This window comes from Bombus vosnesenskii, unplaced genomic scaffold (genome assembly GCF_011952255.1).
Source record: "Bombus vosnesenskii isolate JDL3184/JDL3185 unplaced genomic scaffold, Bvos_JDL3184-5_v1.1 scf7180000015060, whole genome shotgun sequence".
Lineage (NCBI taxonomy): Eukaryota > Metazoa > Arthropoda > Insecta > Hymenoptera > Apidae > Bombus > Bombus vosnesenskii.
Window position 1 is genome coordinate 68,212 of NW_022883801.1, and position 23,417 is coordinate 91,628.

A 23,417-nucleotide genomic window follows, 5' to 3' on the forward strand; every position below is an offset into this window, starting at 1 on the left:
CTGTGGTGGCGAATGTGTGTCCTCGTGGTGCGTTCCGACGATAACGGGTGCGTTGCAATCCCCTTTTATCATTGGTGTTGTAGCGTTCGTCTGATCGTTTGCCCTTGTTTGTAAGAAATCTATCAAATGGGTATAATCGGGCAGTCTTTTGTTCGGCAACGTGCGATGCCATTGGCGTACGGTGGACTGCGGTAACTTTGAAGCGATCAGGTCGCATATCACGGTATTCGACGTTAGCGGATCACTTAATTTCTCTAACGCTTTCAAATTTATCTTGACCGTTCATCTGCAGTGACAAACAACTGCGCCAAATGATCAAGTATCGACATCAACAAAGGTAACCACGTGTTTAGCAGAGTACGACCTATCATCAGCAGAAACTAATATTGCAAAAAGAATGCAACAACAAGGACTTCTAAAAAAAGAAAAACATCAATAATACTTCCACGAAAATCACATCAGCTGAAACCCTAATACTTCTGGGAGGACACCAGTAGAACCGAAGATTGCAGCGTCCGCAGAAATAATCACATACTAAAACTCCGCGCTATTATGGAATAATCCGTCACGTGACAATTATCCCATGATAGTCTCAGTATAAATTTCCGCTACACATTGTCCGTTACATATTGTAGTGCTGTATCGTTTACGCGTAATTCGCGTCAAACTCTGCCGTAGAGAGAAACAACACCGCACAAAATTCAACCGTACCTAAGAGATTAATTGTGAATTGTGATTAATACAGTTAGTCTTGCAACAACTATACTAACTCAATACGATATTCCAAGAATGCGATCGACCATACATATAAGCAAGGTGAGAAACTAAACATTGTAATTTTCTTCTTTAATTTCGGACTTGTACCACATGTACGACTTCAATAAAATTATTCATTGATTATTATTGTCAACAATCAAGAAGATATTGAAACTATTTATTTATTCTAAGAGAACCTTAATCCCTCCCGTGCTAGTGCTCTTGCACATAGCGGGTAAGCCGAAACGTGGCATTTAATTTATCAGTTGTATTGATAAGCTAATTAACGCTACCCATACGGTTATATCAACGAATTAGAATGTCAAGGATATAACAGTTTGGAAATTCAAAATAGTGCTGCGCCTTAAAAGGATGCGACAAGTTTTTGAATCCATTGCATTCAGTCGTTTGCCTTGTTTCAAAAATAATAAATGAGAGTCGAACCAAATCGAAATAGTTAATAACTATTTCTGGTGGCAGCTACTACCGCTTCGATTTAAATATAATTCGAGAAATCCAAGATTCGACATCCAGAGTAACACATAACGATTACGAACACCGAAGATAAAAACCAAATCGTAACATCAATACTTAAATATTTAATAATTTTTTAATTATTAAACACAAATCAATCAGTTTTGGTAATTCTTTATTCTACTGTACAGTATTATAGTATTTTGTTTTACATTATATATATACAATTATATTATGTGGCGCTTACCTTGTAAAAGATCCTATTATACGTTACATGAAGCTTTAATTTTTAATTTATATACAAACTTGGTAAGGAATCTATGGAACGATCGAGCGTGAATCGTGATTACATGGACATGACTTTTAAATCTTAGATCGATACTTACGCATAAACTACTTGTTTGAGTATTGTGAATAAGCGCACATCGTCATGTTGAAGTGTCTGAAATATTATTACGAAGCTTATATTTTAAGCTCTTTAACTACGTGTTTGCACTAATTATATATCATTTTGCTGATATATGAAGTATTTTACAATCCCTTCCAAGTAAAAATTTATAAAATTATAATCCTAAATATTTTATTTAATAATGAACCATTCTGTATATTAAAAATAACAAAAAAATTCATTTATACATAATTTATTATAGCTTTTAATTTATCTCGCCATTTTTTTCTGTAATATTAATATTTTAAAAATATCTATTGTACATATTTTGTATAAATTCCATTTAACATTTGACTTTATTGAAGATCATAGAGAGATTAAAATTATAGGCAACTTTAACATGACGACACCAGGCATGCTCCAAAGCATAATAAAGTAAAATAATATAAAGTGCAACGCACTATCCTCCAATTTAGCAACAAAACGATCACAATACACATTTTACAATTACCTAAAATACAATTTTTTGTTTCCCCTTTTGATTAAACGTGATTATTGTTAAAACAACAAAATATACAATAATCCGTTTAAAACTGATATGAAACATAATTTTATGTGTACAACCGTTTTATTTTTTTCCTACAAAATCTAGGGAAAGTAACCCAACCAGATCATTAAGCGAGTATTTCATTATTTTTGTCAACAATATACAGCAACGTAATTAATTAACAAACAAATCTTAATGTATGTTCCAGATGAAACAACTAATGATACATAACTAACAAATTCTATACTCTTCTTTTTTTTGTCCTATTCATTTTCCTATTCACTTATTAACACATTGCTTTCCACTTCAATATTATTTGATAAAACAGCATACAATAGAATACAAATATAAGTATAGAATACTTAGATATAAAATTTCTATATGATATATACGTTGGTAAATTTATATTTTATAATTGAGGAGATAAAGAATCATTCTATTTTCAGAAAGATTAAAATGTAATAACGGATATTATATAAAAAATTGAAACTTAACGTTGAAAAATGTATTAAAAGATACTCTTAGTTAATAAGCAATGTGTTAACAGATATTAGAATTAAAGTTTTACATCCACGGATCTATGTAAAAGATGACACGGTAAACTTTTAAATTTGGCCACAGGTGCGAGAGACTCGCTATAAATTATTTCTTAATATGTATCAATGTCATGAATGTACACAATGAACACGTGTGAATACATACTTGATGTTTTGACTTTGCAACCTTGTATATTTTATGGTTACATCAACAAAAGATATTTAAAATTATTTCTGCTTGAAATTAATATTTTTTAAAAGATTAGATACAAAAGTAATTAAATGTAAGGTAAATTGTAAATAGTTGTATTAAATTTTTTTACTTAACGAAATATTTTTTCAATGCTTAAAATTCTTTAGAATTAGTAATTCTTTATTTAAAATTAAATTTAATGTTTAATTTTAACTGTGATTAATATCAGAATAAAATAGCAAAAAAGTAAGACGAAACCCCCAAAAATTTAGTATCATTGAAATTATTAAGATTTTTTCAAAAATTGTAGTATACCCAAGTAAACTCGTTAAACATTAAAGCTTATAATAAAAAATATTATTCACGCGTGCTTTACGAAGAATGAGCAATAGTACACTGGTTAATAATACGAAAGAACAATTTTTAGCAATGGGATGTGGTATTGAATGTCAGAGAAATGCTAACGATAAAATTGAACTCTAAAAACTATTTCTTCAAATTAGTGGAGTATTCTACTTATCTTGATCATCAATTACATTAAAACTTCGAAGAAGCAACTTGCACGTCAAAAATCAATTGTCAAACTTCGAAACTTGTAATAAATGATTAAATCGGTTGGTCCATTTTTTCTTGAATATGCGCATAAATGTTTCATAATATATTACGTGCTTCTGATTTCGAATCGAACTACAATACACTAATTGAATTTCAAATTTTACAAGAGAAGAAATATAAATTGCTAATATTAAGTCTTAAACTTTGACGTTATTGTTTCTTGCAGCTCAGTACTCGTATAAGTAAAAATAAAAAAATCTTCGATCATATTCGATAAAAAAAGGTAAAGGAAATAGTATTAACTAATAAAGCAGGTATCTGTTCACAAGTGTGTATAAACAACGTATTAAAAAATTAATCGACCATTTTCATGATTTAACATAATGTGATTTATGAGAATGGAGAAAGATTAAAATTAACAAGTCGTAAATTTTTTCCTATTCTAATATTTCTCTCGACAAAGTTATATTTCCTATTATTAATGATTTCGATTAATGTAATAAATAATGGAACGTACAAAATTGATATTTATCTTGTCTAACTTATTAATTATTGCAATATACGTTGTTTGCACGCTCTTTAGATATTCTGCTTACGGCAAAAATTGTAAAAAAAACTAAATCCTTAGTAATAATAATATCAATAATACTAATAGTAATAACTGATAGGATCACATCTTTGGTACACGATACGTCAGTTTCAACAATCTTAACTAGTTTCTCTATCAATTATCTACGGCAAGATGGGCGAAATTAGATCATCTATCTTTTCACTGAACTCTTATTGTTATCAATATCATGAACTTCCGGAACAGAGAAAGATCTTTGTTTTCGTTATCACTCATATATCAACTTTCTGTCAAACAATTCATCATTTAAAAACGACTATTTTACATCAGCATAACAGTCTTCATTTGCATTATTAAATTTCTCTTAGATCCTTAATAGTAGAGTTTTACAAAGTTTATCATTTTTCCAATACTATAACATTTATCCTGTTCGCCTCGTATTATTTAGAATTTTATAAATTGTGCCGTTTTAAAGACATGTATCCTACAGGAAAGTATATGATCAAATTTAAGTTATTCTGCAATCATTTAAAAATAAAAATTTTGTAAAGTGCAGCGTATAGCAAAAAATCCAGCATATCTTACCTAATTATTGGAATGTTTATGATAAATTAACATATACTAGAAATTCCATGAGTCAAGCTCTTTTCGAGGACAATGTGAAATTCGCTTAGTGGTTCAAGAATGTGAATAAGGAAATTTAATAATGTAGTATTTCTTAAGAAAGAAGTTTCTTCATACATGTCTGCAGTAGAGCGCGCTTCACTCATTGGCCGAAGCATTGAATGAAGAAGCTGTTCTCTGGAAGAAGAAAGTAGTAATTAAATTTACAGTAATATACCCAACAAATATTTAAGCTATTAAAATTATAACTTATATACCTTGCTGCTAAGCAAATGAATAACTGAAATTTTCCATCTTTACCAAGAGTTTGACTGAATAAGTTAATTTGATCAATAAGATGACAATAACATCTTAAAGTCGTAAATCTTTGATTATTCTCTGCGTGAATTCGTCTATCTCTATTCAGCCTCTGTGAATATTCGTCCATTTCTTCCAGCAAAGAAATTTCAAAATTTTCTTTTACACGTACTGAAACAAATAAAAGTTAACTATTTTATTTATTTGACAATAGAAAGTTTAAAATAAAACTAAAATGAAATAGCTAAAAATAATAACTTACAGAGATAATCCCAAACGTAAAAATTTTTCCCAAATATTCTTTGGTTCTTAAAACCGAATAAAAATATCTGCTCTAAAGATGGCACAAGACCACCTTCCCCACAAAGTAAAGCAGTCAAAGAACCATCCTGACATTCTCTTCTATAGTGGAATTTGACAATCGCGTTTACAGACTCTCCTATAAAATTACATACATTTTTTTGAATGGAAATTTTATAAATTATAAGTTATAATGTAACTTGTATATAGGAAATAATATAATAATTTTGGCAGAAGGAAAAAAGGAGATTGTGGAGATCATAAAGAGCCTGAAGAGATACCTGAAAGAAAAATGTCTTACGCTAAACGTGAAAGAATCGAATGTGATGAGGTTGAAGAAGGGAGGTGGAAAAGTGAAAAAAGTGAACTGGAAATAGAAAAGTGAAGAAATAGAGGATTTTACATATCTAGTATACAGAATGAAAAGAAATGGAAAAGAACAGGAAGTACATATCAGAAAAAGAGTTAAGAAAAAAAAGGCAGAAAAGGCAGAGAAAAAGGGTTAGGAAAAGGAATGTTTGGAAAGGTTTGGAGAAAATGAATATGATTACTCGATAAACTAATATGAACAATCACAGAATACAGAGTAAGATATGGGCGTGGAAAGAGATAGAGAGACTCTGCATGGAAAGTATTTTAGATTGATATTAGATGTGGATTGGTATATTCTAAGATACTTGATAAGAGAGGAACTAAAAAGAGACATGACGAGAATGAGAGCGAGAATAAGGACATAGAGCTTTGAAAGAAAACTGAAGAGTGGAGAATATAAAAAAGAGAGAAGGGGAATATAAGGAAGAAACTAGACGGAGCCTGGTAAAGGAGAGTGCATGGAAGAAAATAGAGGGAATAGGAGGAAGAGCGGAGGAGGAAGGTGGAGGCAAGGGTAAAAATAGGAGATGGAAGACATAGAGAGAGAAAAGCAGAATGTAGAAAGAGGAAAGGAGAGAAGGCAATAAGAGCGAAAGAAATGCCAATACATCTGAAGAAAAGATGAAATGAGGATAAAGTGAGGAGACTCACAAGATTCAGATTAGGCAACGAGATTGGGGAAGGAAAATATTGATTAAAATAAGAGAGAAAGGAGTGTAGGCTGTGTGGAAAAGAAAAAGAGACATAGGAATATGTGCAAGAGATATATGTGAGGAAGAACCGAGAGGATAGCAGGAAAATGTAGAGAGGATATTAGGAGAGGAAAGGAAGGCGAAGAGTGGGTGGACAACATAGAGAAGGAAAGATTGAAAATGACTGAAGGGTAAAGGGAGGGTAAGAAGGGGCAGAGTAATGAAATAAAAATAAGGCCAAAAAGAGATGGTTTAGCCAATAAGTTAGATAGTGTAAGGCAGGTGCAATAAAGATCAAATTCTACCATACAGACGAGTGTTTAGTATATAGATAGGATGGAAATGAGACAATTAAATCTAGAATAGCATAAGATAGAATAAGCTAGTTAAGTAGATAAGGAAATACAGAATAAGAATTATTGTAGAACAAAGGGCATTTTGTAATCCCAAAGGAAAAGAACTAAAACATTATAACTACTATACCTTGTACATGTATAATATGAATCACCTAAGAATTGAAGCTGAAATATTTTTGATACTATTATATCGAAAATGTTTCAGATAAAAATTGTATGGTTTCAAGGGAAGCATGTTCTAATGTTATTAATTTTTCTGCAAGTGGGTGCTTACAGATTGTATGAAGATTAGCTTTGTTTTTTTAAATGAAATCATGTACTTTGTAATGCATTAATGGATATAATTTAGAGATTCTTTACAAAAAATTATTTAGCTACATGTATTGAAAAGCTATTAGATCTTTTATATGATAAATTTTACAAAATAGAAGTCAAAATATCTACTAAAGTAATAGTTTTTCGATACAAGTAGGTAAATGATATTTTATGGTAAATCTCAAGCTGTATCGCTTAAAGCATTACAAAATACATGATTCTATTTTAAAAAAAACAAAGTTGATCACAGCACGACTTTTAAGCGCCCACCAATAGATTAACTAATAATAAATAATAAAGCTAACAATATTAAAATATCTAAAACATTTTTTAATATAATTAATAGCTTCGAAGATATTTCAATTTCATCTTTTAAGTGATTCAACCTGTATATAAGTGAAAATATATAAATGATTACGTATGAATGTATATATATTTTTTTCGTTGACATAATATAAGCATTTAAATTTACTTTCTGAATTAGAAACTCAAAGGTGTATGTACTTCAATAATATTTACCTAACATATGTTGCAGTTCGACTTGAGACACTATAGGACGTCTAGGTATACTAGGAGACCTACATCTTGGTGGTGTTGAACATGATTCAACCAATTCTTCACTATCGATATTACGTGGTACCAAGGCACCTACTAATAATCTTTCAGTAGATCCATCATCGATACCTCTGCCAAGCCATCTACCACAAGGGAATTTAAATGTGTGCCCTGTAACTTCATTTCTCACCACAACATGTTCTACCATCCATTTTGGCGAAAGACCTGTATTGTCATGTCCTATACGTAATGTAGAGAGCACGCCCAAATTCTTATGCTAAAATAAACGTTATAAAATTATGTAAAGTCATGAAAAATAATTAATTCTCTTAACATTCTATATTTTCTAAAATTCAGAAAATGTTAAATATGAAATGAGTCATGAAATGTTAAATATGAATTATGTATTTATAAGAACATACATGAAACACAAATTCCAACGCTCCCTTGGGAATTGGCACTGGATTTGTTTCACACAATGTACCAGAAATAGCGATCCAACTGTTTGCCGAAGTAGTAGCTGCGCTAGCTTTTCGACTAGGAAATATAACGACCCTGTATGGCAATTTCGTAGTTGGATAATTGTTTGTAAAGCAGAAGTAATCGACGGCATTCAACGTTAAAAGATGGTATAAGAATTGTTCCTTTTCTTCTTCGCAACGCAAAAATGCCGAGCGTTTATACTGACTTCTAAAAGCAAAATGACATAAAAAATCTTCAATTTTATTACTTATATAATATTCTACAATATAACCAAAAATGTTAACTATTACTTATGTTAGTTGTAAAACACGTTGTAACAACTAAAAGCCAATTTATCAATATTATAAAACTTAAGTAATTAGTAGTATTTCTACCAATCTTACCTTAACAATCTGGTATCTGATAATAAAGTTTTCAAATGACGAGAAAGAAGTTTCTTTTCAAGTGCTAATCGAACCCAGGCTCTAGCATATCCAATATGCGTTTTAATATCAGTCATTGCCTGTACATTCCGAATATCAAAAAGCAAAGAATTAGGCAAAGGCCTCAAATGTTCAGGGCCAATTTTTCTGTCGCCAGGAGACTTGTGCTTATCCGTGCCTCGTGTAGGCGAGTCGATCTCCAATGCCAGGTTTGGTAGATCTGTTATTGTTAACAAATATAGAAATCTAATTACACAATAATTTCAAATAGACAAAATAATTGAAACTCGTTTTTCACACTTTTATAAAAAGTACTTTTAACACTGCATGCAAATGATAATCTCATGCTTTGGACGAAAAAGAAATAGATGCATCCTGGAAGAATCATTTCAGGCATTCCATGTACGAAATACAAATGTTTTTATTTTTAATTTAAAATTACGTTATACATGCTAATTATTCCATATTTTTGTAGTACGTCACTAATGAACTAATAAAAGGAAATCGCTTTTGACATTACATATCTACGATACCTACAAGTTGTGTGAATATGTATTAAAAACTGTCTTTTAATCTTTAAGACATATATCAAATCATGCGATTTGCTAATATTTATTATGATTATTACATTTAAATATAGAAATAGTGTGTATATATGTATTAGAGAAAAAGCTGATCGAATTACTTGTGGCAAGCCAACGCTAGGGCTTACCATTAAAATTCTCCTTGATATAAGAAGCAATTTCAAAAATATTTTTGCCCTTTAAAGATGAAATTAAACGCTCTGGTAATCCAAAAAAGCTACTTGGTGATTTCTTGGCTATTTACAACAAAGAAAAATGAAACGCAAATAAAAACAACTGAAAAAAAAACATTGATCCACGTTTTAAATAATATTGTGACTCAAAAAGCAATATTTCTAATTTCAATAAAGTAAAGAATTATTCTTTATTTCGTTGTGATACTAAAAGAAGAAATTATTAATTTGTATTAATATTACTTTGATACTAGATAACTAGCTCTTTGCTAGAGCTTTAATATTTGAAACTACTTAATATTTTGGACTATTTATGAAACTTTAATATTTAAAAATGTTTCAATGATACTTTAAAATTATAGTTTAAAATATTTTATTTACTCTTTGAGTTACATTACCATCATAAGTAGAGGACAATATATTTAATACAGTCAACCCTCCTATTACACGATTAATTAATTGCATTGTACTGAAACCGTGTTAAGCGAAATCAAAACAATGTAGTAAAACATACATATGTGCTATATGAATGTTGTTCATATGAATGAATATTTATTAAGTCGTGGTATATAAAATCGTTTTGCAATTTTTGTGCTGTGTTATATCGAAACCGAATTTTTATAGTGCTTTGTTATAAGAGGTTGAGTGTAATAATACCTATAATAAATAAAATTTTAAATAAAATGAAAATGAATAACGCCTATGAAGTAAGCATGAAAAAGGAAGTAGGCAGCAATTTGATCATATAAAGAAATATTTGTATTATGTTCTGCAATTCTAAATTATACTTCATAATAGCAAAACACTATATTTAAAACATATGATTTTACAGAATCAATATTCTCTCGGAAATAACAGTCAAACATATTCACTATAGTATGTGCACGTTTAGCAAAAACATGTAGAATCAAATAAATAATTATTTATGAATAATGTGTCACTTACAACTAAGGGAGTGCAGAGTATCTACGTATGAGAAACTAATCTCTACTTTTAACACTTTATCTGAAATAGAATAAGACACGTACAATCGAGACGTTTCCGTAGGACGCACCACGCTAACGCTGCATTTCCAAACGTCATGAATTTTAGTAAATATTACAGTTTCGATGATAAAGTGCGATGTGTGTAACAGATATCAAAGTATAACAAATTTCCACATACCAGGAGAAAGAAAATTAGGATCTATTGGTTTACTCGGGTCGTTGCACTCTTCTTCTTGATACATGGCAAGATGCGACCAAAGAGCGCTTTTCCCTTGTTTATTTTGCAATCCATGACTCCAAACTCGTTCTAGGAGATCACAGAGACTGGCAACTAGCGTATTTTCTTCGACATCGGATAACGATTCACCGCCATGACCTAATGCAACTGCTTCAGAACCCATTTTTTCAACCAACATTCTTTTTGTTTTTGATTTACAATCCTTAAAACAAACACAAAAAAGCAGATTAACGTAACTTTCTCGTGTTAATAAATTTACTTATTTTATTTTCATTTTAGTAAATATACTTTGAGCAATTTTTCCACAAATGTCCAATTTGCTTGTGCTATTAATGCTGGACTCATATCTGCAGAGAGCTTAGTTTGAGGTCGAGGTGATTGTGTTTCTTGAGGTACTGGAGTTTTCCCATTTGACTCTATAGATTTCATTTTATACTTCCACTGAGTCTGACCTCTCCGACTACTGTTATAGATATAAAATTAATTAAACTCTAAGAATAGAAATAAAAATTGTATGAATAAATAAAATATTTAGACAATTAATAATTATAATAGCTGATTTTCAGGATACTGCAAATAAAAAATAAAACAGTGAATCAAATTATATGATAGTATACAGTAACCTCAGATATACATGTATAATGCTGTAAAATTTCAAGTAAATTCTTACCGAAGTATACTACACGTGAAGCAGGAAATAAAATAATAACCGTTAATATTTCTTGTGTTGATCTAATTGTCAGAAAAATGCATTTGTTTAAAATATTTACCTTTGAGTTGGCTCCTTATTTAATGCTACACTGTCTAACAAGGGAAAACTTCGAAAATACGCTGCTCTATGAGGAACGATCTCTGCAGGTGGATTCGTTTCAAAATCTACGTTTGTCAACCTTTGTTCCAATACCTTTTGCGATTCTTCAATACTTGTACAAGGTTCATAACGTGTCGATCTTACAATACCTTCTCCAACTTTTTTCCTATAATAAACAAGAATAACTTTATCATTTGGGAGAATATCACAGAATAATGGTACAAAAAATTTATCTTTCTTATGCTTACCTTAAGAGAGAAATTCTTTGATCAAAAACTCGTGTGTTAAAATCAAGCTCACTCCACGTTGACATAACTTTGCTGTCGACAAGAGATGCAAACATTTGTGTTTCTAGAAACCTTGATAAAAATGGCAAATGCTGTGTGGGTTGGTCAGATAAAAATGTAGCCTTATCAAAAACATGCATACTATCCCTATTATTCAACCATTCATCTTTGTCCTGAAAGAAACAATCGTTTTTCTTCCTCAAATACAGTTTAATATTTATGTTAAATATTATTTATATTATTTATATTTTATAATTCATATTATATAGATGTCATTTATATTATTATAGATATTAGATATTAATTTATATAAATATTATTTTCATAGATATTCATTTATATAAATATAAATATTAGTAGGTAAAAAAGGTAAAAACAGATCGAAATAAACACATTTATTCTTATTTTTGAATTAACGAGTAGCGAGTTTGCTTTTGAACGAACTACATTTGTTTAATTTTATGATAGAGCTTCGAAATAATATCCTTACGCATAAACATAAGTCTGCAAACGTTTTACTATTGTCTGTCCTATTCTTCCTATTTGTATAGTTTGAATTTGTTGAAAACTTTCTTTAGTTTTGTTGTGAAATATTTGAACATTATCAATGTATGTTTCACAAGTCCGATTTAAATCGTGGAGCGAGCACAATAGGAAATAGGATCTTCACGACTTATTCAACTACTTGCAAATCGCTTGTTTCAAAGTAGCCTAACTGCTTCTAACTGAAATGCGTTTGAGCATCATCCTGCATAAAATATATACATCACATTTAAATGTGTAAGTATTTGAGAAATTAACACATGATTCTCCTGTTCATTTCCCATGGAGAAATGAGTCCGAATAAAAACTCATTGTAACTCAAAAATGATAATAAATAGAACATATGTTTATACGAACTTTTCTTATCTTTTTCGCGTACTAAATCAATTTCTAAGGAGATTCTTATATATTATGAAGCAACTTATATGAATACTCTTTCGCACCTGACTTGGTTGAATAACGAAGTGTTCGTAATTAGAAAAAATCTGTACAAAACGGTTCAAAAAAATCTCTCTAATGGCATTGTTAAACATAAGCATCTCTTGATATTCTTCTTGAGGTGAGAGTATCTGCTCTTTCACGTTATCTTCCACTGAATCAATATCTTCCACGTTCACTGCAAGAAAAATGGATACTAAACAAAAATGACCAAATGATGCTCTAAAACTAAACATATCTATATTTAGTTAAAAAGCTCCTTTACTATATTTAGCATACAATAACTACCAAAATGTTTAATTCACCTAAGTAAGTCTTCTATTATTAGAGCTCTTGGAAAGAAAGCAGAAAAATTTTACATAAATAAATTTAAAGAAATTTATATACAAGAATTTATATAAAAATATATATAAATAAAATTATATAAAATAAAAAATCTTTACCAGTTCTTTTAGCGATATCTACTATCCTTTGTAACGTGTCTGATTGTGACGTCGGTTCCGGTCGATTCCAATCCAAGACATCGTGTAACGAATGTTTTCTGCGAGGAAGATGACATCCAGAACCAGGAAGCGTCAAACTACTAGTCATGATGTCACCGTTATGATGATTTATGACCGTGTTATCAGTCCTGAAAAAACATTTTGATCTTAACAGTTGAAAAATACTCATATAAAAAAGAAAAAGATGAACATTTTCAACTTACTTTCCCGCGTGTGGTACTTTGTACTTGTTTAAGAGAGCTCTAATCTCGGCAATAAATTGCATTTTATGTGGAAATACAGGTAACTCTTCTGGAAATTGGCTACTTTGCTTATCTATATCTACATAACAAAGATTTGCCTGTAATCAAGAAACAGAATCTAAAATAGCGTCATCTCAAACACAAAATTAAAAGAAGAAAAAAGAAAAGACATTTTAACTACGTCAGATTAGATTAAATAACATAAAATAATCTTAAATTCAAACTAGTTCACATATTTCGCATAACTTGGATTAGAAGATTTTCAAATTTTTGCCAAATTCTCTATCTTAGTAAATCTATTCTATCATAAAACAGAAATGCATACAAGAGAAAAATGACTAATTTTTTAAATGTCCGCTCCAACTAACATATTTGGTGTTACTAGCGCATTTTTATTTTTGTATATTTCAACAAATAATTTTAGGAACACAAATAAAATAGTGAAATAAATATATTTTCAAAGAAACACGCAACTCCTAAAGAGAGGTATTCCTTTATTTTAATAGCGGAGAATCAAATTTTTTTCGGATCTAAAGCATTTGATTTTCCATTTAATTTTCATAATAATTTTCAATATACAAGATGATAGAAATTTTAAGGCCCTGATTTTGAAAAGCGCTAAACACTCACTTCGCTGGCAATTTTCAATACACCGCCCTCACTTTGCGCGTGCAAACCCATTATAAATGGTACCGGCGCGTCCAAGAAGTGATGTAGACTGGCGGGCAATATCGGCACGTACACATGTTGCCAGGAAAACGGAAAGAGAAGCGCCGTTATGCATTCGGATACCACCATCAACTTGTGGAAATCTGAACTTCTGAGTAATACTTGATTCTCCAATAGGACACATGTAAACAATTGAATCACACAATCCGCTCCAAGCCATGTGAATATATCCTTCAGAGGGTAATCTAGCATTTGTAACTCCTGCGATGGCGTTGGCTGATGGATAACCAGCTCTAATGGCGATTTCGCTGGCTCGTCATTGGGAATGAAGAACTTTAACGACTTTCCAGGTAATGGTACCGGCACATTGTACAACAAATTGTATACGTATGACTCTAAACTAAGACCAGGTCCTGGATGTCTAGGAACACATCTATAAAGATAAATATTCTGTTAGCTTCCAATAAGTAGTGTATATATAATAGGAATGTAAGCTTCGATATTGCCTTAAGTTTTACGTAGTTTTAAATGTATATAGCTCTAACTTTCTCTCGCCCGTGGAAATTATAGTTTTGAAAAGGCTTATATTTCTTGATAGATGATTAATTTCCTAAAAGAATTTTCTGATTCTATAAATTCCACTTAAAATGTGTAATGGTGTCCATAGTACATTTATTCTTTGATTTTTTGTAAGCAAAAACGTTATTTTGCGTTATCTATACTTTTTACTGAGTGATAGTATATTAATTGATTGGTTAAATTATACAAGCTTCAGCTTTCTTTAATATTTAACTCCACAAAAGTAATAAAGGAGTAAAATGAATTTTGAAGAAATTTAAAAAAATAATACGAATCATTGGAAATTTTGAAAAATTTATTTGAAAACTAAAATTTCGTACTTCTTGTCACTAAAAATGTTAATTTATAATATCTTCAAAGGAAACTTAACTTAATTTGGCTTGGGATAATGGTTATTTCAAGGGTGAAAGTAGTTTATTAACGATCTTCTACATTATCAAACTAGCGAGAGATGATGGAACGTTGTAAGATGATAAGTTAGATATATACTCACTTGTAGAGATTAGTCAGGAACGTTTTCGCGGCATGAAGGTAAGGCTGCTGGCATAGCAAGGATATCGATTTAGTCACTAGCAACTTGTCTTTGGTAGAGTCGTAGTAGCCTAACGCAGCACCTGGTGAATGTGCTGATAGCTTGAAATGCCGTGGCAACGATCGCGTGTTATGTCCATCCTGGCCTTTTCTTGCCCTGTTAACGCATTTATATTACATCTTCATGCATTCGATTCTGCTAATCTTTATTTAAATTGAATTTCTTTCATTATTTTACGCTAAATTGATAATCTCAAGTAATGCAGAATATTTAAAGTAAATTTCTACATGGAATATTAAGGGGCAAATAGTAAAACGAACCCATTAAAAGTATTTAAGCCTTTTAAGTATGTGTTTTATATACGGCATTTCTACACAAAAATCCTAGATCACGTACCAAATGGAGATGTTTTGTTTTTATGGATGAATATAAAAATATATCGCTGTCATTTTAAATTTGTTGTAACTTTTTAAAACGTTTAATTCAAGAATCATTGGTAATTTGTTAAAAAGGTATCGATCTACCTCGAAATAATTAATATTTGGTACCAATTTCTTTTGTCTTTCGATAGCAGAAGCCCTTCGTAGAATATTACCGAATAATTTTTTTTTATTAAACTCATTTCGTACATTCTGTGCAATCTTTAGTATCTTTAGTTTGTACAAGCTTTAGTATTTCCTTTCTCATGAAACATTCTATATATATTTTACAACATTTAAGTTAGGTAACGCTATTTATCAAACAATTTAAAAGAAAATTTATAAACAAGAAAAAAGCAACAAACACGGTAATAATTAAATATTCGCTTTTGCTAATATCATGTAAGAATATTTCCCGAATGAAAATATTTCATGTGAAAACATGATTAATTGGCAAAACGAGATCACTATCGTAGATGACTTAAGGCTTTTGCACAGTACTGTGTATTTATTACATATACTAATAATCTTCTGTTGTCATTCTGTTTCATATGTATATATCTCGATATTATAAATAAACAATATCTAAGAAACATTTTGGAATCGCTTATTCAATGAAAAAACGAAAACTCGAATAATTTAATAGGAAAGTAGAAATATATATTGAAAATTTTAATCAGATATTGTCACGTCTCGCGCTCCACACGACAAGTAACGTGATACGCCATAGCTCGCGAATAGCACGAGGCACACTCTAGACGAATGGAATTAAAAAACAGAAAACATAAAGGAAATAAAAGATACTATACGTATAAATACTTTAATATCGCAATAAATCAATAAACCAATACATAACATTATTATTGAACAAAATTAAAATCTAAGAATATCGAAATGGAAAAAAGGAACAATGAAACGTCCACTGATACGTACTGCCTTGCACGCGCTCTCCCCGCCACAATACAGGGTACACAGTACGATAAGTAGATAATGGAAGTTGAGATGCTACGACCTTCTTACACAGCATTAACAGCGACAAACAACTAGACGCGCCAAAAAATCAAGTATCGGCATCAGCAAAGTTATTCAGTTCAGTTATAGAGTTCAATCCAGTTAGTTGAAATTTTCGTCGAGTTGAATTAGAGTCAGTAAGAGCTCAGTCAGTTAAAAATTTGTCAAGAGTTAATATCAAGTTCAGAAGAACAGTAGTTTTTGCGAAGACGACAATTGTTTTAATATAGTCTTCGAGTAACGTCAAGAAATAGAACCGACCATTTATTAATCGTCAAAGATTCATACAGTCAGTCTTCCAACAACTATGCCAACTCAGTACGATATTCCAAGAATGCGATCGACCATACATACAAACAAGGTGAGAAGCTAAACATTGTAACACTTTCTTCTTCGATTTCGGACTCGTACTACATGTACGACTTCAATAAAATTATTCATTGACTATTATTGTCAATAATTAAGAAGATATCAGAAATATTTATTTATTCTAAGAGAACCTTAATCCTTCCCATCTTGCACATAGTGGGTAAGCCGAAACGTGGAATTTTATTTATCAGTTGTATTGATACGATAGTTAACGCTACCCATACGGTTATATTAACGAATTAAAACATTAAGGATACAACAGTTTGGAAATTCAAAATAGTGCTGCGCCTTAAAAGGGTGCGACAAGTTTTGAAAAAATCCATTCGGTTGTCGCGGAAGTAATTAGAGCAAAACCTCCTGGGATATTCGGAATAGTGCCACGCTCTAGAAGGGTGCGACAAGTTTTGAAATCATTCCATTTAGTCGTTTGCCTTGTTTCAAAAATAGCACATGAGAGTCTAACTAATCGAAATAATTAATAACTATTTCTGGTGGCAGCAACTACCGTTTTGATTTAAATATAATTTGAGAAAGATTCGACATCCAGAGTAACACATAACGGTTACGAACACCGAAGATCAAGACCAGATCGTAACAAATACAGATATTTTCATGTTTAATTGTAAAGGTTTATATTCCTTTCTTTGTTTGTGTCAAGATATTAAAGAGTACAATTAGTTTTTGTAGTTTGAAGCAATTGTTCGTATATTTCGCTATTATATAATGAGAAAGAAGACTGAGATAGAATGTCGATTATCTGAACAAGAAAGATAATAGCTCGATAAATCAATAATAGTATTCCTGTTCGACTATTCAGACAAAACTATTTCAATATTTCCAACAGAAGAACTCCTAATTACATTTCCAGATATATTTCACATTTGGAAGCTGTACAGGATGTTTTGCTTGATATATACATATAATGCAAAACAAAAGTATTATCGCATCATCACACACGGACCCCAAGTCTTCGTATAAAATTCTTTGTAAATCTGTAAAGAATGTGATTTTCTGTTTAATTTTTTTGTAAAATGTAGCTGTCGACTCTATATATACTAATATATAATATCTAAGTATACATTTAAAAAATAGTTATAATAAAGAAAAAGAAAGATAAAACACACATAAACGTCCGTTTTCAGCAGGACAAAAGTATCGGCACACTTATGATTTTGCGGTATAAATTTATCATAACATTTGATTTCCTATTTAGTATGCAATTCGTTTTTTTATAACAACTTTCAGACGATTAGGTATTGAATTTACTAAATTTTTTTGTAATTTTTGGATTTTGTGCCATTCTTCAAGCAATGGTTTCTACAGTTCTTCTTACTTAGACGTAATATGATATGTTTTAATCCTTGTGTCTAATTCAGACCAAAGATCCTCTACAGGATTTAGAGCTGAGGATTGTAGAGGAGTCGTTAAAATATCCGATGTATTAAAGTGATCCATTATTTAACAATATAGGCTATATATTTGGAATAATTATCCTGTTGAACATAACAGTCTTGTCTTAAATTTCATTTTTCTCGCACTTTTGCTTTAAAATATTTAAATATCTATATTCGTGCATAGTATTATTCAATATGGTATGTAATAATAATGTAATGGTATATTCAATAAAAACAAACTCTCCTATAGCAAAAGACATTCCCCATATTACTACCCTGACACCACTGCATTTGACGCTTTGAACAATGCTTTTTTTATCTAATCCTGTTGAGGTTTTATATCTCGGAATAGAGAGAACAAACGCATGGATGAATGTATTATAGAAATTCTTTATTAAAAAATGTTAAAAATTAGGATTTCCAGTGGTTTCTATTCTATGTGATAATGTATTGATAGATGGATTTATTACAGTGGATTAAACAGAAAACGATGATTATTTAACGTGAATTTAATGCAGTAGTATGATATGACAACTCTCGACTAACGACTTTTGACTCTTGATTCTCGGATGGCTAACTGAACAATAACTGCTGCTGTGCCGAAATATATTGATGGCCGTTAGGCCTATTGAAGTTTTCCGACCCTTTCGGCTTATTGGCATTTGCACTTTATCGTCGATATTGTCTGTATGTTGACGATCTTTCCGCGGTACTATAATAGAGACTAAAGAAGCCGCTGTAAAAAGAATCGTTGTGCCAAAAACTAAACACTAGAGATGTAGAGTTTTCCTAGAAGTGAGATTTACTTCAACAAATTCAGTATTCAGTTTTCGCTAATCTAAAACCCGACCATCGCATTGAAAAATATTAAATTTAGTTTCATCTGGAAACAGTATTTTTTTCTAAAATGTTATATTTTTGTCTACATAATTAATAGTGAACTTCAATCTTTTATTATTATTGTTGTTGTTATTGTTATTATTATTACTGTTATTATATTGACTATCTTTTTTTTCTTGGTCTGTAAGCTCTCGAGGACATCCGCTTTGCGTAGCATTTATTAGATCGTATGCCAAGAAATCGTTCAATCACACTTCTTACGATAAAGCAACTATAATAATAATACTATACTAATATACTATAATAATGATTACAGCAATAAGTAATAATTTTTTCTATTTCCGAGCAAGATTTTCTTTGCTCATATACACATATATTTAATACATTTTAACATAATCTTTCTTTCAGCTATTGTTGTTTCTTTTCTCATTTTATTTCCCATTATTCAGGTTTCTTTTTTCTGCAAAACAATCTTACTAACTAAAAAACTGACTATCAGTTTGAAGGGTGAAACTTCCGCGACATAACAGATGTGCCAACATTGGGAATATTTAGAAAAGGATATTTAGAATATTTAAAAGGTGGAATACACGTAATAACAAATTTTTCGAGTGTGCCAATGCTTTTATTCCGCTGAAAACGGACTTTTATGAGTATTTTATCTATTTTCTTTATTATAGCTATCTTTAAATTTCATAATTCATAGTACAGTTAAACTTTAGAGTCGATAGTTGTATTTTGCAAAAACATTAAACAGAGAATCACATTCTTTACAGACCCGCAAAGAATTTTATACGAAGATACTTTTGTTTGATACTGTATCTGTATTGAATGAAACTGAAAACTTTTTTAATTAGTTTCACTTCATAAATATAATACTGTGCAGAAGTCTTACGATTAGGCTACATGTACATTGCTGATCTTATAATGTTAATCAAACATAATCTTTGAAATCGTCTTCACAGACTATTATAAAAAACGAATATTTAAACACTCTCTTCTTAGTGTCAAATCATTCCTTAGTTCAATAAATTTTTGAAAGTGTAATCAATATAAACTTGATATAAATCTTACAGAACATATATGCAATTGTTTGAAATGTGCCATAAAAGGAAAAGGTGTCAAAAAAGTAAATAGCTTTTGTAATGAAGTTTTTCTAAGTGGAATGGTAGAAAGTGGAAAATAAATTTATTAAAAAGTTGTTCGACAATATCCTCGAAAGGACAATCAATGTAATGCAATCGAGAACTTATTAATTCTTAGATTTATACTTCTTATCGAAAATTAATAATAAATGACTTTAAATTTTTTCAATAGAATTCAGATTAGAGAACATAACTATAATAATAATAATAGTAAATTTATCGTTCATTAGACTACATGCCTATTACAAGAAATTTGTTTGACATATATTATATAGTTTATGCTTACATACCTACATCGATAGATACTTGCATAAAAATTAATACTGTTTTCTTAATCCTAACTTATAATCTAATTTATATTATTAACTAATTTATATTATTTATATTTATATTATATTATAATTTATATTAATTTATATTATATTTAACACTAGGTTTACGGGACCAGTCAATTTGACGGATTTCAAACTTTGAAATGAAATATCCCAAAAACCATAGTATTCATTTTAACCATTTTGCATCGTAAATTAATCGTTTCATCTAAAGAATTGATACACACAATTATTTTTTCCTAGGCTTTCTTATTTTTGAAATCTGTATGTAGTATACCTATCTCTACGAAACCCGTCAAATTGACAGGCTAGTTGATTTCATAAACATTATTGTCCATTATTATTTCCCATTATTGTCTCCGCTTATTGTAAGTATTTACAATAGGATAATTGAATTTGGGCACAGTATTTTCTTTTTTTTTTTACCAATCCCCCTTTTCTAGCAAACACGAGTAAATCCAGGAGATATAATAATGTATTGAATAAAATTGTCAACATTAATGAAGATTGTTCTGAGGATACCTCCGTAGAAGATCAATATGAATTAGGCTAAAGCGAAGCTGACAGTGAAAGTTCTGAATACACTGAAAGTGGAGAGACAGAAGGATCTTCGGGTAGTGAAGAGGAAAACTTCTTGAAAGTGTATCGTAACAAGAAAAGGATGCGTATTTTTTCTAGTTCTGACTCCGAGGATGAAAGGACGAGCATCCAAGCACATCCCAAAATGTAATGGGTGAAACTGAAATTGCAATTGACGGGACACAGTGGATAAAACTGAAAGCAGACGGATCTAGGGGTAGGACGCCCGTTCGTATGATATTCAAGGATATCGCAGGGCTTACTGGCTATGCTAAGAGAAATATTATGTCGGGTTGTGTAACTAGTGCTTTCGAATTGATAATTGACAGACACATAATGGAACACATAAAAGATTGCACTGAAACCGAGGCGCATCGAGTTTTGGAAAAAGACTGGACAATCACAGTTGCTGTGTTGCGTAGTTTTCTATGAATTCTATATGCCCGGAGCGCATATGAAGCGAGATCATTGAAAGCTGAAAGATTACAAACAGATAAATTTGCGCTGATATTCGAAAAATGGAACAGATTTATAAGTAATAGCCAGGCTTGTTACAAGCCATATGAAAATATCTCAATAGATGAACAATTATTTCCAACGAAATAAACCTCATAAATTTTGCATTAAGTTTTGGTTAGCAGTTGACGTCCAAACAAAATATATTTTGAATGGTTTTCCTTATATGGGGAAATATGAAACTCCATGCTCAAGGGAAAAAAGGACAAGATGACATTGTTTTCCTCAAATTTATATAAATCAGAAAACTGCACGCTTACTGTGTATAAAAGTAAACCTAACGTAAAAGTCCTCCTTCTAAGCACCAAACATACAGGTATACAAGTAGAAGACAATTATAAACGTGTTCCAGAAATCATTGCTTTTTATAATAAAACAAAGTTTTAGCAACAAACAAACAAAGTGAAAGCAACGATTTTCCGATGGCCCCTTCAAGTTTTTTTCAATATTTTAGATTTGGCAGCGATAAACACGTGTATATTATGTAAAGAGTGCACCCGATCGAAAATATCCAGAAAGGAGTTTATATTTTGCCAAAGATCAGACGCTTCATTTCTGTCACCTTTAACGTCAGAAGTGCGAAAAAGTTACCAAGTGACCTACTGCAAAAAAAAATAGAAGCAATAATTGTTGTATATATTGCATAAAGATCGTATGCGGAAAATGCACAAACAAAATTCAGTATATTTGTAAAAAATATACTCAATAAATATGATTACCCTATATCGTTAATATTATTGTTATCATTTCCATGATAATTTAAACAAAAGACTTTTTACTTATTAACAATTTATCTAAACGTGGAGCCTAATATTGTTCAATTAAGACTTAATTTGAATAAATCGATTTTTTAAAAAAAAATGCGTATTTTCGTTTATCCGTCAATTTTTTTTTTTATTTAGTTGTTTACATTCACAATTTGTCCGATTTGGACATTTGGTAGAATTTTCCGTCAATTTGACAGGTGCTCGTAGAGATAGGTATATAAGAAACGCCCGTAAACCTAGTGTCAATACAGTAGAAATTTATCCTTGAATCTTAGTTCCGACAAAATGATAGTTACACGATTAATGTCCGATGCCAACCCAATTATTTTCATTAATGCCTGGATAAAGTACACGAACTCTTTTGCTTACTGGATGTCTCTTAAAATCAGCATTTGTGGAAAATTCCATCTTTCTCCTCTCGCTCTATTGAGCTGTGGGTATACACTTAAAAGATGATTCAAATTTTCTACTTTGTCCATATTACAAAGTCGGCAAAACTCAGTCATTTAATTTTAACGTACTTCCATTATCATAGTTAATCCACGTCTCGTGCCTAGTGGACAACCTTATTTGAGCTATAATTCTGCTATATACCCTTTGGGTCTTCAATTTTGGGTATTCTTCACAGTTGGGCTTCGTTAGATCTTTAATATATTACAAATTGGCCAGATTTCAGTGTTTTTGTCGGTCCTCTGTGAAAAATTTAGTTTCCACTCTATTGCTTAAAAAATATACCAACTCCGAAAATTTATTTTCATGATTCAGAAATCCAGCAAACAAATTCCATCAAATACCTTAGTCTTCATTTGGACAACAAACTAAACTAGAAAATCCATATTCGAGAGAAAATTAAACAAATAAAAACTAATAGAAAAACTATTAAATGGCTCATAACCAGAAACTCCAAGTTGAATACAAACAGTAAAATAAGCTATAGATCTACAAAACAATTACCAAACTCATATGGACATATGTAATTCAACCCTGAAGCATGGCTGTCAAATCCCATGTAAAGAAAATAGAAAAT

General features: G+C 30.6%; 1 protein-coding gene and 1 long non-coding RNA gene across 8 annotated transcripts in view; one reads left to right on the plus strand and one right to left on the minus strand.

Moving 5' to 3' along the window:
• The first annotated feature begins 624 nt into the window (after nucleotides 1–624).
• LOC117240894 lies at nucleotides 625–7,848 on the plus strand. The gene is made up of 2 exons (XR_004494817.1): nucleotides 625–816; nucleotides 7,509–7,848. It is a non-coding gene; the product is annotated as an uncharacterized LOC117240894 (long non-coding RNA).
• Nucleotides 3,876–23,417, minus strand: part of LOC117240890 (DENN domain-containing protein 5B) — a 69,184-nt gene continuing 49,642 nt past the window's right edge. The window contains exons 4-21 of one of the 7 annotated variants that reach the window (XM_033506909.1): nucleotides 14,980–15,174; nucleotides 13,869–14,340; nucleotides 13,200–13,336; nucleotides 12,936–13,124; nucleotides 12,499–12,673; nucleotides 11,474–11,685; nucleotides 11,185–11,391; nucleotides 11,085–11,093; nucleotides 10,703–10,877; nucleotides 10,355–10,616; nucleotides 9,146–9,253; nucleotides 8,395–8,653; nucleotides 7,951–8,218; nucleotides 7,493–7,805; nucleotides 5,201–5,377; nucleotides 4,899–5,109; nucleotides 4,603–4,818; nucleotides 3,876–4,501 (exon numbers count right to left, since the gene is read on the minus strand). In XM_033506909.1, coding sequence (XP_033362800.1) covers nucleotides 4,629–4,818; nucleotides 4,899–5,109; nucleotides 5,201–5,377; nucleotides 7,493–7,805; nucleotides 7,951–8,218; nucleotides 8,395–8,653; nucleotides 9,146–9,253; nucleotides 10,355–10,616; nucleotides 10,703–10,877; nucleotides 11,085–11,093; nucleotides 11,185–11,391; nucleotides 11,474–11,685; nucleotides 12,499–12,673; nucleotides 12,936–13,124; nucleotides 13,200–13,336; nucleotides 13,869–14,340; nucleotides 14,980–15,174 — 3,559 coding nt within the window. In that variant the 3' untranslated portion in view covers nucleotides 3,876–4,501; nucleotides 4,603–4,628. Of the gene's footprint in view, nucleotides 4,819–4,898; nucleotides 5,110–5,200; nucleotides 5,378–7,492; nucleotides 7,806–7,950; nucleotides 8,219–8,394; nucleotides 8,654–9,145; nucleotides 9,254–10,218; nucleotides 10,255–10,354; nucleotides 10,617–10,702; nucleotides 10,878–11,084; nucleotides 11,094–11,184; nucleotides 11,392–11,473; nucleotides 11,686–12,498; nucleotides 12,674–12,935; nucleotides 13,125–13,199; nucleotides 13,337–13,868; nucleotides 14,341–14,979; nucleotides 15,175–23,417 lie in introns of all 7 variants that reach the window. The other 6 variants (XM_033506910.1, XM_033506908.1, XM_033506912.1 and 3 more) reach the window with 6 other exon arrangements.